This window comes from Solanum verrucosum, unplaced genomic scaffold, assembly GCF_900185275.1.
Source record: "Solanum verrucosum unplaced genomic scaffold, falcon-dt-bn FXZP01000293.1, whole genome shotgun sequence".
NCBI lineage: Eukaryota > Viridiplantae > Streptophyta > Magnoliopsida > Solanales > Solanaceae > Solanum > Solanum verrucosum.
The window spans coordinates 269,605-285,686 of NW_026020620.1; the positions used below are offsets into that span (position 1 = coordinate 269,605).

General features: G+C 36.1%; 1 protein-coding gene and 1 pseudogene across 1 annotated transcript; one reads left to right on the forward strand and one right to left on the reverse strand.

The window, feature by feature from the left end:
- Nucleotides 1–1,459: 1,459 nt before the first annotated feature.
- On the reverse strand, nt 1,460–10,138 carry LOC125811378 (uncharacterized; the record flags this gene model as incomplete). Its single annotated transcript, XM_049490865.1, has 2 exons — nt 1,460–1,501; nt 9,344–10,138. Coding segments are annotated over 2 exons (837 nt in total), but the record flags the coding sequence as incomplete, so codon positions are not given.
- Nucleotides 10,139–10,288: 150 nt separating this feature from the next.
- Nucleotides 10,289–11,369, forward strand: LOC125811379 (uncharacterized; annotated as a pseudogene).
- The last annotated feature ends 4,713 nt before the right edge of the window (nt 11,370–16,082 follow it).

The following is a 16,082-nucleotide window of genomic DNA, read 5'->3' on the forward strand; positions in this document are numbered from 1 at the left end:
TAAGAACATGTGGATGTCGTTCTGAAATATTTGCATTCTTTTGATGATTCTTAGCTAAATGAAGTTGTAGAATAGGTTTTTGTTTTTATAGTTTGAGCTCTTTTTACAGGGTTATTCTGTCCCAAGTTCTAATGGCTCTAATCTTAGCAAGCACTGTCAACATTATTACTATGGTGATATAACATTTTGTTAGTGAATTCAAGTTTCTATATCTTAACTAATGTCTTGTAATGTTGGAAGCAACTAATGATTGGCCCCTCTTCAATATTCTACCTTCATTTCTACATTTCCCTATTAGATTTCATGTAGAGGTTAAATAATGAAGAAGATCAAAAAGTCATTGAAATGGTCGATCATTAAAATTGTTTGATAATAATTATATGAGACAAACGTGTAGCGCAGTTCTCAAAAACTAGTATATATATATATATATATATAATTCTACGTTGCCTTTTCCAACGTAACAAACAATGGTTCATCCCGCTAGTGATATTTTTCGTTTCGCCCTAGACCCACCCAACTTTAAACGTGCCACTAAAGTGTAAGATCTGCTTACTTATCATGTGTTTTTGTCGATGTGGACTTCTTATCCTACAGAGATGTGTCACAAACACCCTCTCTTATGGACTCAAAGTCCTCACTGAGGTTTGCCCCACCATTGTGATTTTCCCCACCACTTGAGATTTGTCAAGACCTAGTAAAGATGTTTGCCTCACCTTATCGGAATTTGGCTAAACTCAGGTTAACTTTAGCTTGCATCGACACAATTAACAGAAAAGTTACTCTAATACCATCTATAATTGTCTAACCCACTAGTGATATTGTTCTATCTCGGCATAGACCTGCTCAACATTTAAAGGCATCATTAAAGTACAAGGTCTACTTACTTATATATACTTAACATCTCTCAGGCATTTTACTTATATGTTACTTCTTATCCTAAGTTAGGGTGTAATAGATACAACTTGTCTCCTGATTTTCCAAAGCAAATTAAATCATTTTTTACTTTAAAAACCAAGTGTGAACTTTGATATAATAAGTGATGTAGTAAAAAATAATTTGAACAATCGATTCAAAATAAAAGAAATATGGCCCTGATAGTAGGTCATACAAACCTGGACTCTATATAAAATACAACAACTTGTCTGCAAAATAGAAGATTTGCGGATTTTGGTCTAGACATACATTGGACAATAGGCCTCCACCGCTAGAGCCCATCCAAATCAGACTCAATAACTAATTCAAACATAAAGACCCTGCATATTGTTTTTCACTAACTTAACAGATACAATTGAAGTCAAATAAAAGACCCTGCATACTGTGTTTTAACCAACAATAGACTGCATATAAAGTAAATAAGAATTCAAATTGCTATTTTGTTTCCAAGAAAACAAAACTTGAACTTTTTCACATTCATTGAAGTTTCTAATCATGGACTTTCCTCCCTTTCTCCTCCTCTTTATTCTTCTTCATCATCTTTATCTTCTTCTTCTTCCTCCTCGTCTTATAACACCCCGTAGTCTAGAAGGCCACCTAGGGCTAATTGAGGGTGCAACAAGTCTAGACTAGAGGGCAAGAGCCAAGGCAAAGGGGCAAGGCCCAAGCCAAGGGCCAAGGCTGCCCCAACCTTGGCAATCACTGCCTCATCTTCACGTCCACCACCACGGCCAGTGGTGAGGACCACGACTCATGGAGTGGTCTGTGGAGCTTGGGCAGTAGCTCCCTAAAGGCTGCCTAAAGTTGGCACATCACCACGAGCAACTTCACGGTCAGTGGTGAAGACCATGACCCGTGGGATGTCTCGTGGTTATGCCTTAGACTTGTGGGGGCCAAGTCCTTGAATCCTAGATACTGGACCATGGACCGCGAGCAGGACCACGGCTAGTGGTGTGGACCACGGCCAGTGGTGTGGACCACGACCAGTGGTGTGGACCACGGCTCGTGAGCCCTGTCGTGGTGCTGACTCCACGCTACCTAAGTGAGGACAAATTAGGAAATTCCTTTTTTAGTTAGCATTAAGTGGGGTTATTTTGTATAGACTTTATACACCTATGTAAACTATTTTAAACCTTTTACCACCCCAATTACGTCATTATTTCCAAAACTCCAAAAGATCCCAAAGTTCATCTTTTCAGAAAATTTCTCTCTAGAAAACTCAAGAAAGAAGAAGAAGAAGAGACTCAAGCAAGGTAAAATTCCTCCAATCTTCAAAGCTTTGTGAGGGATTTGTATCTAAGGTATGATAGTTTATTCATCCATGGATTCTTCCATCGGTGGAGTCCCCTAGAATTCCCCCAATTGTGAAGATAAATCCCCAATTCAAGTTAGGGTTCCTTCCAATATTGTGCGTTAAGTTGAGTATGATTCCAATTGAGTGGATAGTACTTGTTTATGATTGATTTAGTAGTGAATCATGCTATTAAGATGATATTATATGTTTTCTATGGCTAGCCCTAGTTTAATTGATGAAATTGGAGTAATGTAGGTTTGTGCCTTAAAGAGGGAAATTGAAGACTTAGAGATGATCTTCTAGAATTGATGATGTCTATAGTAATTGTTCAAGAATAAAATCATGTAGACATGAATTGAATTAGATTATAGTATATATGATAGATCATGACTCGTAAGGTTTGGAGTTGAACCTTTATGATGATTTAGGACTAGAATCACTTAATAATTAAGCATGTGATTTGAATGCCTTGAAGTCTAGATATATATGATGATTGTAAGAAGTAGAATCTTGAGAGTACGGCTTGTAATCATGAATGTTGACTTCTAGGGTTTTGAAGGTAAAGCTAATAAGGTGAATTATGTATGTTAAGACTTTGAGAGTAAAGTCTATATGAGAATAGAAGATTAATGGATAGAATTATGGTGGAAAGCCTTTACCTACCTAACCTACCTTATGAATGATATATTGTATGAAGTGATAGAATCACTTGAGTTATGATAGTATCTATGTCTAATGTATTATTACTAGATTTGTTGATTTGATATGAGCCTTGACCCTTGAAAGGGCAAGACATGATTTTATGCATGTTTTATGAAAGCTATGTACATGTCTTATGAACACTTTGAGAGTGAAGTGTCTATGATTATGATATGTTGTTGTGATATGTAAGGCCATTCACACACACTTATGCATGAATATGAAATGATATGAAAGGTTATCTCATATAGAATGATTCTAGGTTGAAGGGTTTGCTCACCTAAAATTAATCTATGTTCACTATGAAATGTGATGAGGCTTGTGGTGATTATCCCAAAGACCTTTGTGTGAGAGAGATGTGAGGTGACTTCCCTTTTCCCTAAGTAGATAATCATGAGAAGATTACCCATGACATGATATGATAAGTGTGTGGTGACTACCCTTAAAATATAACTTCTATAGTAAGGCAAGAGGTGAATACCCATTAGCCTTTATGTTGATCATGGAGGAGAATACCTATGATCCTCGTGTAATGATGTGGAGGCAAATACCTATATCATATAATAGTGGGGCATGGAGGATAATACCTATGTTTCCCTAAAATCGTTATGGAGGTGAATACTTATGACTATACATGTAAAGTAAGAGGTGATTACCCATTTGGCCTATATGATAGACATAGAGAGGTGAATACCCATTGGCCCTTATGATAAGACATAGAGAGGTGAGCTCCCATGTCTTAAGAATAAGTAAAGAGTATTATGCACAATGACTTGTATGGATTGTAGCTCTATAGGCCTTCCATGATATGTATGACTTGAGGTGATTCCCCTTGTCCTTTATGATTCCATGAGATGTATGACTTGAGGTGATTCCCGTTGTCCTTTATGATGTGCTAAATATGAGACCAAAGAGATGATCAATATGCATGAAAGTCTAAAGTGGTACTTAGTATGGGTAGGATTATGGGGTCTTATCCATGCATTGCACAAGTATGACTTGAAGTTAATTATGAAGTGTTCTCTTATATTATGTATACTTAGTTTAGATTATTGCTATAGTTGCCTTCCTTGATATGTTGACTAAAGGTGAAGATTACCTTTTCTATGAAGAACTAAGCTAAGGATGAGACCATAGGATGGTAAGTATGATTATGATCACCAAAGGGGATACTTAGCATGTATGTGATTATGGGATCCTATCCATGCATTGCACAAGTACACTTGTAGGTTACTTATGAAGTGGTTTTCTTATGATATGAAGGTCTAAGTATTGACTATGTATATGGACTATGCTTTGTGATGAATAATGCTTACATTATGTCTATGTTGGAAATTATGCTTATGAGTATGTTATTATCTCTTATACGTGTGGCTTATGCCTTATGTTGACTAACCCATATTGTAACATCTCGCAATTTGAAATAACTAGGAAGAAGCTAATAATTGGAAATAGTCATTTTTGGAAAGAACGAAAATCTCAAAATTTGTTTGAGTTAGGAAAGGTTGAGTGTTGGTCAACTTCAAATGGCCATAAATCCTAGCTCAGGATGATTTAGGTGTACTTCCAGATATGGTTGGAAAAATCTTGGAATGATCTTTCCAACGCCTCCAAGTTTGTGCGATTCTGAGTTCGTATGAGTATGTTACGCCCTTTGGAAGTTGGGTTGTTGGATTAAGGAAAGTCTAATCCGGATTTTGGAAGGGTAAATTAGTATTTTGCTTACCTAATTATTTTAATTCGTTTTAAGGAGTTTAATTGGGGTAAAGTCAGATTTTATTCAGTTTTAGAAAAGTGAATTTCACGCTAGGGCTTGGAGAAGAGGAGAAAGGAGGAGAAAGGAGAAGAACGTTCAAGATTTGTCGACTTCGTCAAGGATAGCTTGTGGATTTCGTCGGGGGTGATCCCTAAAAGGTATGTGAGATCACATAGTGTTGGGTTAGTTCACCCACGCGCCAACCATGATTTAATTCAGCGAATTTAAGTCTTTGCAAGTTTAGAAATTGAGTTCTTGATGAACATTGTTGAAGGTTTTGTTTGAATTCATGTGGGTTGTGTTGTTGGAGTTTTCTTGCGATTTGATTCATGTTTCCGTGTGTAATTTCGGTTTGAATCTATCATATATTGAGGATATAAATGATTCTAAGAGTTTTGGGAAAGAACCATTGAAGTTTAGAGTTGAAAATAGAAGAAGAAAATTCATTAAACACCTGGGGAAGGGGGTAGGGCATCGCGCCAGCCAGCGCGCCCCAAAGCAGCCTCTGAATGTGGGGCTTTGGGGCGACACGCCAGCCAGAGCGCCCCAGCTTGCCCTCTGAATTTTGAGGGGTGGCGCAGCGGCGCAAAAAACTTGTTACTCCCAAAATACACGCAAGTGTACGTGGTTGTATAAGTAGTATAGATTATTCAAGAAACGAGTTATCGTTCCCAAGGGACTTATGATCAACTTATATTCACTCAAGTCTATAATTAAAAGTAACCAAGTAACCTTTTTAAGAGTTGTGATTTAGTTAAGTATCTACTAATAATTATGCACTAATTAAAAGTAACTAATTGTGAACAACTTTGATATAATGTGGTTCAAGCAAGTTTAAAAACAATTCCAGGGCTGCAGCATACAATGAATATCATGTATCATATCATTGGCTTAGAATTCACTTCAGTTGTCAAATTACTGGTTTATAGGGTTGATGGTATGGTCCAGGTGGTTCGCCTCTCGCCGCCTACCCCAGTTAGCCATCTAACTACATCGTTGAGCGGGGATAAATAAACTAACTGGCGAGCATGTATATTTCATCCTATTTCATAACCAAGCAAGGTGTTTGTCTAGGTGTCACTCCTGAACACTAATCACCTCAATTCAATGGGTGGACCGAGCTCTCTATATTCTCTGGTCTATCTAATTCCTCCTCTTTCGATTTTAAGATTAGACACTAGATTTATTTTATGGTGCGCAAGCATAAAATAGTAAAACAAGAATATAAAAGTAATTTGGATTGACAACCGGAAATCAATTCATAAAGCCTCAAACATTCAACACATAATTCATAGCTACAGCCCCAGAACTAAGACGTTTAGCTACTCATGCTATTAGAAAACAAGAAAATACTATAGTTCATGCAATTTCTGAAAACTGGAAGAGTTAAAGGATCAAAACCTATTACAAACTTGAATTCTTGCCCTTGCACACTAAATCAAAAGTCTCCTTTTTGAAGCCCTAAGGATCTATTTATACTAGTAGGAAAAGTTGGTAACCAATCCTACTCAAATAAGAAATCCTATCTTATGTTAAAAACTTGTTTAAGTCGGAGAACATGTGGCGTGTCGCTCCCCTTATCGCGCCAAAACATATCTTCCCTTATTTAGCTCCTGGCGCGCCGCGCCAAGCAGAGCGCCTGAGCAATGCCTCTGAGGTTTTCCTCCTGGCGCGTCGCGCCTCTCAGTACGCCTCAACAGGCTCTCTGAAGTACCAGTAGTGGCGCGCCGCGCCAACCAGTGCGCTAGCCACTGGTGATTGTTGCCTTAGCCATTTTCCTGTTTCTCCTTGCTCCTTCTTCCTTCTTCCATCTTCCCAATTCATATTCCATCAATATTTTCTGAAACAACTAATCACGTGTGTAAGTATGCAATCATCATAAATTAAACTAGAATTCAAGCTAATATATCAAGATTGTCATCAAACATCATCACTTCGTGGGCCAATTCCGACTACTTAGGTATATAAATATGCCTAAGATCAGCGCCCCGCATCTCTCAGAGCGCCAGGGACGCCAGATCCCCCCATTCCTCCCCTATCTTTTTGTACTAGTTCCTTAGTGATGTACCTATGTTTTCTAGTTCATTCCATAACTCTAAGGTACATCTAAACATCATGAAATCATCCATAAACATGAGATCATGAACCTTGAATCCATAGTTCAATTCAAGGAAACTTAGGATCAAAGTCAAGAGAAGTTAAGAGTCAAGAGTCAAGTTAAGAGAAGTTCATAATGTTTTCCAAAAGTCTTTTACAAATGTTTTAACTTTGTTTTAAGACTTGAGTTTTGAGTTGAGTAAAGAGTAAAGTTTGAAGTGCATTTCTTCAGAAGAGTATATCGGGACTATGTAATCCCAAAGAGTAAATGTTTTCACATTTAAACAAGAAAGGAAACTGAGATTTCCAAAAGAGCCTTTGAGCTAGTTTTCAGTAAAAGAGTAAGAGTAAAGTTCATTCTTCAAAGATTATACGGGAACTAAGTATTCCCAAGAGTTAAAATGTTTTCACATTTGAGCAAGAAAGGAAATGGAGATTTCCAAAAGAGCTTTTAAGCTATGTTTTCGAGTAATTATCTCAAACTAAAGAAAGAGTTTTGTTTTTACAAACATATGAGCTAAAGTATATTTTGGCAGTAATATTGAGCACCGATATTGGGACGAACTTCAGTTTAGCTAACTCACGTCTCCATAAACCATGTAGCCATCATGGGTATGAAAGGAACATACTTTTTAGATGACTCCTTCAGATGCATTTAGCATAAGCTAGTGGATCCACTAAGTTAAGCATTCTATATGACGGCAAAGTGTAGGATAGTTCTGGTAGCGTGGGCAAGACGTTTTATCACCACTTAGGCTCATAGTGGTGGTTGTCGGTTAGAGAAACTCCCACAGAAACTATATTAATTTATTATATGAGTAAAGTTGAGTTTGTTATTACATTTTCTTTAAAGAACTAAGTTGCTTTTACTGTTTTACAAAGCTTTTCATATATTGCATATGTTTCATTGCTTTATTTTGAGTTAAGTATTCATGAGTTGAGAAAAGCCAAGGTAAGTGCTTATTTCAGATTCCTTTCAAGCTTAAGTTGTGTTAAGCATTCCAACTCGCATACTCGTACATTCAATGTACTGATGCCAGTTGGCATGCATCATCTTATGATGCAGACACAGGTAACTAGGATCAACGTCCAGCTCCTCGTTGATCAGGTTCATCACGCAGAGTCAGTTGGTGAGCCTCCTTACTCCCGGAGGGCTCCTTTTTACATTGATTTTCTAGTAATCAGTTGTTAGGATGATCGGGGATCCTGTCCTGACATCCCTCCTTGTTTTAGAGGATTCATAGAGTTAGTAGTTCAGTTGTCTTTACTTTATCATTCAGATGTTGTTTAAAGACTTCAGTTGCCGTTTTGGGTAAGTGTTATTTCTCTTTAAAGTTATGTTTTGAGATTATCTTGTTAAGTTAAGTCTTCCGCTAAATTAAGTAAGCCAGGCAAAGGGTTCGCTTGGGGCCAGCAATGGTTCACAAGTGTTAGCCACGTCCAGGGTGTAGGCTCGGGGCGTGACACATATGTTATGGTCTTATGATGATATGCTAGCTATCATATTTAGTACATTTTGTACTAATGCATACTCATACCTACATTCTTATCAAATGTAGGGTTCGGTGATATTGATTTCCATCTTTGAGGCTAGGTTTTTAGTAAGAGAAAGGAGTTGAAGATTCGTGAGTCCTCATAGCATCGAGGATAAAGCCAAGAGAGAGATATTGTAACACCCCGTAGTCTAGTACGCCACCTAGGGCTAAGTGAAGGTGCAACAAGTCTAGACTTGAGGGTAAGAGCCAAGGAATAGGGGCAAGGCCCAAGCCAAAGGCCAAGACTGCCCCAACCTTGGCAAGCACTGCCTCATCTTCACTACCACCACCATGGCCAGTGGTGAGGACCACGGCTCGTGGAGTGGTCCGTGGAGCTTGGGCAATAGCTCCCTAAAGGCTTCCTAAAGTTAGCACATCACGACGAGCCATGTGAAGGCTCGTGGTCATGCCTTAGACCTTTGGAGGCCAAGTCCTTATGTCCTAGCTACTGGACCATGAACCACGAGCAGGACCACAGCCTGTGGTGTGGACCACGGCCCGTGATCCCTGTTGTGGTGCCTGGCCCCATGCTGCATAAGTGAGGCCAAATTAGGAAATTCCTTTTTTAGTTAGTATTAAGTGGGGCCATTTTGTATAGACTTTATACACCTATATAAACTATTTTAAGCCTTTAATCACCCCAATTAAGTCATTATTTCCAAAACCCCAAAAGATCCCAAAGTTCATCTTCTAGAAAAGTCTCTCTCTAGAAAACTCAAGAAAGAAGAAGAGAATCAAGCTAGGTCAAATTCCTCCAGTCTTCCAAGCTTTGTGAGGGCTTTGTATCCAAGGTATGATAGCTTATTCATCCATGGATTCTTCCATCTATGGAGTCCCCTAGAATTCCCCCAATTGTGAAGATGAATCCCCAATTCAAGTTAGGGTTCATTCCAGTATTATGGGTTAAGTTGAATATGATTCCAATTGAGTGGATAGTACTTGTTTATGATTGATTTAGTATTGAATCATGCTATTAAGATTATATTATATGTTTTCCATGGCTGACCCTAGTGTAATTGATAAAATTTTCTCCTCTAGTTCATCATCATATCCTTCATAATGATGCAGCCAGTAGAGCAAATTTAATTGCCTACTAATCTGATAATTCTCACATGTCATTCCCAAATGCAAGCATTTACAATTGACAAAGAAAAGTCTCCAGCACTCAAGACATGCCCTAATCGGACATTCCCTTAGATCATCAACCAGTGTACCCATACAATCCATAAAAGGGCAATCAATAACTATTGGCGTAGTCAGAACTTCCGTTAGTCGAATGGCATCTCTTACTCGCATAAGGAAATCAACCGGCATTATTGAATCGATATCTAAAATTCCATTGCAATCAGAAGCAGGGCACTTCTTAGAAATTATCTCATGGATATCCTTATTAATTTTTTTGCCTATATAATTTTGAATGCATTCTTCACAATAACGATGATTACAACTGGTGCTCTGCATCATTTTGTTCGGCGGAGGAAACACTTTTTTACAAATTTCACAAAAAGTACATGAAGATTCCCCCTTTTTAGAAGTACTTTTCTTTAGGTTAAGTGAATTAGGAATTACAAAATACTCACTTTCTACAGGTGTTTTACCAACACCGTGATTAGAGCTTGATTCCAAGTTCTTACCTAAATGAAACTCAGCTGAGTAGAAGAGAATTTGTTGCATATCGATATCAATATATCCACTCTCGTAACCATTTTTATTTTCGGTGATAGTGATGACAGTAGAATTCAACAAGGTGGGATCAACTTCAATTTCATCGGAGTGCAAGATTTTCAAATCTGTTGATTCGATTTCAACTTGATTTTGCCGTCAATGGGACCCTATATTTCTTTCCCAATATATGCATATATGTTGTATATATATATATATATTGTTTTTTTCAGGTTCTTGTATTTATTTTACTTTTTAGGGTTTAGAATTAATTTGGATTATACCAAATTTGAAATAAATTAATGCAATATGCGCAATTTGGTAAGACAATGTCACCTGTTGAAAGTGATACAAATTGCGCATATTGCATTAATTTATTTCAAATTTGGTATATTCCAAATTAATTCTAAACCCTAAAAAGTAGAATACATACAAGAACCTGAAAAAAATATATATACAACATATATGCATCTATTGGGAAAGAAATATAGGGTCCTATTAATGGTAGAATCAAGTTGAAATAGAATCAACATATTTGCAAATCTTGAACTCCGGCCAAATCGAAGTTGATCCCACCTTTCTAAATTATGTTTTCACCGCTATCATCGAAAATAAAAACATTTACAAAAGCGGAGATAATGATACCGAGTTGCAACAAATTCTCTTCTACTCAACTCAGCTTCATTCAGGTAAGAACTTGGAATCAAGCTCTAATCATGGTGTTGGGAAATAACCTGTAGAAATTGAGTATTATGTTATTTCAAATTCACTTAACCTAAAGTACAGTACTTCTAAAAAGGGGGAATCTTCATGTACTTTTTGTGAAATTTGAAAAAATGTGTTTCCGTTGCCAAACAAAATGATGCGGGGCACCAATTGCAATCATCATTATTGTGAAGAATGCATACAAAATTATATAGGCAAAAAAATTAATAAGGATATCCATGAGATGGTTTCTATGAAGTGCCCTGCTTCTGATTGTAATGGAATTTTAGATATAGATTCAATAATGCCGGTTGATTTCCTTATGCGAGTAAGAGATGCCATTTAACTAATGGAAGTCCTGGCTTCACCAATAGTTATCGATTACCCTTTTATGGATTGTATGGGTACATTGGTTGATGATCTAAGGGAATATCCGATTAGGGCATGTCCCGAGTGTTGTAGACTTTTTTGTGTCAATTGTAAATGTTTGCATTTGGGAATGACATGTGAGAATTATCAGTTTAGTAGGCAATTAAATTTGTTCTCCTGGAAGCATCATTATGGAGGATATCATGATGAACTAGAGGAGGACGAGGAGGAAAAAGAAGAAGATGAAGATGATGATGATGATGATGAAGGAGAAGAAGAAGAAAAACGAGGTGGAAAAGGGGAGGAAACTCCATGATCAGAAACTTCAATGAATGTGAAAAAGTTCAAGTTTTGTTTTCTTGGAAACAAAATAGCAATTTGAATTCTTATTTACATTATATGCAGTCTATTGTTGGTTTAAAAACAGTATACAGGGTCTTTTATTTGATTTCAATTGAAGTAATTAAGTTGGTGAAAAAACAATATGAAGGGTCTTTATGTTTGAATTAGTTATTTAGTCTGATTTGGATGGGTTCTAGCGGTGGAGGCCTATTGTCCAATGTAAGTCTAGACCAAAATGCGTAAATCTTCTATTTAGCAGACAAGTTGTTCTATTTTATATAGAGTCCAGGTTCGTATGACCAACTATCAGGCTCATATTTCTTTTATTCTAAATCACTTGTTCAAATTAGTTTTTACTACATCACTTATTAGATCAAAGTATTAAAGAATTCATCTAACACTTGGTTTTAAAGTAAAAAATGATTTAATTTGCTTTGGAAAATCAGGAGAGCGGTTGTATGTGTTACACTCTAACTTAGGATAAGAAGTAACATTTAAGCAAAACGCAAGAGAGATATTAAATATGTATAAGTAGACCTTTTACTTTAATGATGCCTTTAAAAGTTGTGCAGGTCTATGTCCAGATAGAACAATATTACTAGTGGGTTAGGCAATTACAGATTGTATTAGAGTAATTTTTTGTGTTAACTGTGTCGATGCAAGCTAAAGTTAACCTGAGTTTAGCCAAATTCCGATAAGGTGAGGCATCTTTGCTAGGTCTTGACAAATCTCAAGTGGTGGTGAAAATCACAATGGTTGGGCAAACCTCAGCGAGGATGTTGAGTCCATAAGACAGGGTGTTTGTGACACATCTCCTTAGGATAAGAAGATGTGATTATAGTGCGAAATGAAATTTAAAAAAAGTAAATTAGTGCATATCCAAGTTCTTTCATGAATCTCTTTCTTAGGCAGAGGAAATATATGTTCCCTTCAAAGAAGTGTCACTGGTTCTTTTCTCAAAGTACAATCTTCCTCTTCTCAATTTGCACTACAAAAGTAACCCTAAAAGGAGTGACCACAACATCAGATTTAATCCTTAATCAGTGCAAACTGTTTTGAGAGAAAAGAGCTTCTAAGTAAATTTACTGCTTAACTATGAAGAACATAAAGAGATAACGAAGGAGAACGAACCTCAACTTAACATGCCTCATACTCTAGCTTCTTCCACTATCTCACACTGCGCTGCATCTTCAATTGTTTCATCTTTTCCCTGAACTTTGATAGGATGCAAGTTACAAAAAAACTAGTTTTCTTCTTGGTTTGCCTCGCTTTTCCTCTTTTTGATACATACAAATTACTCGCCCATTAATGATTTTTGTTCAAATTCATCACTAGAAGAAGCCTTAATCAGATGTTTCACTACTCTGGTCTTTTTTTTTATAGCTAAAATTAGAATCAGCTTTGATATGGTTTTAATAATTCAACTAAAACATTAATAGGAAAATACAGAAAAAATACAAGCAAAGAAAAAATATAATACAAGCTCATGACAAAAGAAATTTATTGGTTTTGGAAGAAGACTTTGCAGCTAATAGATGGAGAGCGTTATATAAATAAAAAGAGACAACAAAAATAATAGAAATACCTATATTTATTAGTTGAAGAGGCTCGCGACTCTCCAAAAATATTAGAATGGAATGTTTCTGAGAAGAGGATCAACTCCCGTCAAGCTCAGTATCATCTTTATACAACAAACGTAATCCATACTTCTTCATTTCTCCGGAGAAACATAACGTAATAAGCCCATAGTCATTTGGCGTTTTCCCATTTGCCGTATATGTATCCCATAAGCCAACAAAAGGTACCAAGAAAAAATAAATCTTAGGATAACCGTATGAATGGTTAAATAAGGAAAGTGTTTGGGTGATACCCGACATTCCATCATCACATAAGGGAATCAAGTGAGTTGTGATATTAATCAATTCGCCACATTAACATACAATAAATCCCAAGAAGTTATCATGTACGTACCAATTTTCATTGCTCCAATCTGCAAATGTTGTATTTAATTGCTCTGGAAATTTTGGCAGTTGTGTAAGCCTCTCGCAATATGTTAAGTACAAGATTTGAAGAGCACTAAGTTGGGCTATCATTTCAACTGAGATGCAACTCTTTTAAAGATGATAAGCATCCAATGTCTTGCGGAAGTCCTCCGTCTATTATATTGCAAAAATTGAAATTCAGAATTTTCAATGAGCGTAACCCTTCATTCACCCCAGGGAATACAAAGTACTCACCATCTTCTAAACATAGTCCTTCAAAACTCAAGAATATAAGATTGTTCAAGAGGGCGATTGAAGAAGGAGGTTGTGAAATTTGAGTATCGCTGGCATCAAGTTTCGCCAAGTTCTTGAAATCACCTATCTCTTGTGGCAAGCTTCTAAGTTTTGAGCAGAACGAGACATCTAGCTTCACCAAACCTTTCAACATGCCAATGCTGCTTGGAAGAGATACAAGTTTTTCCATGTCTGACAAATCTAGCTCTGTAAGATGAGCTAGTAAGGCCATAATTAAACCAAAGTTTTGGAGAGAAATTGTTCCTAAGGAAATGTTGGTTCAATTGGAAAATAATGCTTTGTTTTCGGGTTCGATGATTTAGTATTGTCCTTATCAGGACTGTTCAACTATGTTGGTTGATGATGGGAGTGAGTGACAATGTGGTTGACTCTGAGTGTCCTAATTGTCATCAATTGTTCTGTGCTTAGTGTAATGTCTCGTGCAATGAGGGATTGGAGTGTAAGGATTTTCAGCATTTGGGAAGATCAAACAATAGAGGGAAAGGAGATGTGATGCTGATGGGAATTGCTAAGAACAAGAAATGGAGGAGATGTCCAAAGTGCAAGTGTTATGTTGAAAAGAGAGATGGCTTCTTGAAACTAACTTGTTGGTATTTTTCTCATTCGTTAATCTTTCTCTCATTGAATTGTTGTTAGTAATAATTTGTAGCTACATAAATCCCACTAGTTTTCAATATTACATCTTATACCATTTTTCATTTGTAAGATACATGTTTAATAAGTCGTAAGATACATGACTCTATTAGAATTCAAAGGACGTGATACATGTTTTAATTAATTTGAATTAATTGTTGTAACTTAATCCCTTAATTACAGGAGTAAGTTATGGAAACTCAACAACCAAAACGTAATTAATGGATCCATTGTATCAACTGACATCATAAAAATTAGTAATCTAAAAGTGAGAACTTCATCTTCTTCATCAATTCATTTTTTGAATCTTAAAATTTTCGAGATCTCTTTTTGCAAATTTGTTGAGTCATTCGGGTTCTTGGGCCTCTGAAATTGAATATGAAAATTATAGAATTGATGGAATACTTTTGAGAGCTAATGCAAACTACAACGATCTAGTAGATGGTATTTCAAAACAAATTGTACTCAAAAAAGGATGGACATCAGGTACATGAAGGTAATCTAACTCCAATGAAAATCTAAAACGAGATGGACATGAGGTTTTTTATGGAATTGAAAAGATGTCAAACAAAGTGCGGGTTGTATCCATTGTGCATAACAACAAAACATCACAATTTTGGATGTAGCATTAATGATGAAATTGCGTTTGAGCCAGATACATCAATTGTTCAAGTTGAGGATGACGACATGACTGTATCTGCCGCAGTTCTTCCAGAAAATCGTAGTGTAGATGCGTTATGTGTTTTGAATACTAAATCGAATCATGTTATTGGTGACTGTAGTCACAAATTTGTTAAAGTCAAGTAGTGTACAGGTACAAGAAGACTATTATGGTTGTTATGCAAAAATATGTCATAGACAATCAATTCCAATACAATGTTGCAAGATCCGACAAGAAGAGACTAGTCATGTTTGTTATTTTGGTGGCTGTATCTTTTTTTGTGTATCTTAGAAACACGATGAAAATGTGTCAGAATATTGATGAAAGTAGATGTAGTGTTAAATGTGTTTTTATCATGTATGTTAATTGCATAACATGGTCATTCTTAAAAGTAATGATCTAATTTTCAAGAGTCATATTTCTATAGTGTGTATCTCGAACAAATAATATGTATCTCGAACAAATAATTTATACCACATTATTAAAAGTAACAATCAAATGTTTAAAAGTGATAAATTTTAAAGCATGTATATCTTATTAAGCATGTATCTAATATAATAATGTTGAGCAAATACATGAAAATAAATGTGCCATAACTTTATAGTGTATCTCGGACAACTAAACGACCTCATGTTTAAGAGTAATGAATTTTGTGTATATTTTGTTAAACTGTTATCCCTGAAAAATAATGTAGTACATATACATGAGAAAAATGTCTAGAGATTTTATAGTGTGTATCTCGTATAAATAATAAGTATCTTGAATGAGCGATAATTTGGGTAGCATAAATGATTAGTTGGGCATGTATCCCAGGTTTGTTGTGAATAGCGTTACAGTGAATTCATAAAAATGTTAAGTTTCATTAATTTGTATCTTATGTATTTAAGCATGTATCTGGTAGCCTCAGCTATTGTAACGCCTTTGTGTGCAGTTATTTTTTGAGTTGTATGTCTGAGGTCAATGGATATTCAAATCATCATGTTTGAATAAAATTAATATTTTTTGAGTGAGGTCTTTCAATAACGATCACATATGTCCGTAAAAGGATAAAGTGTTGTCACATCGTCAAGAAACTGTTGGTTTAATAGCTGGAATA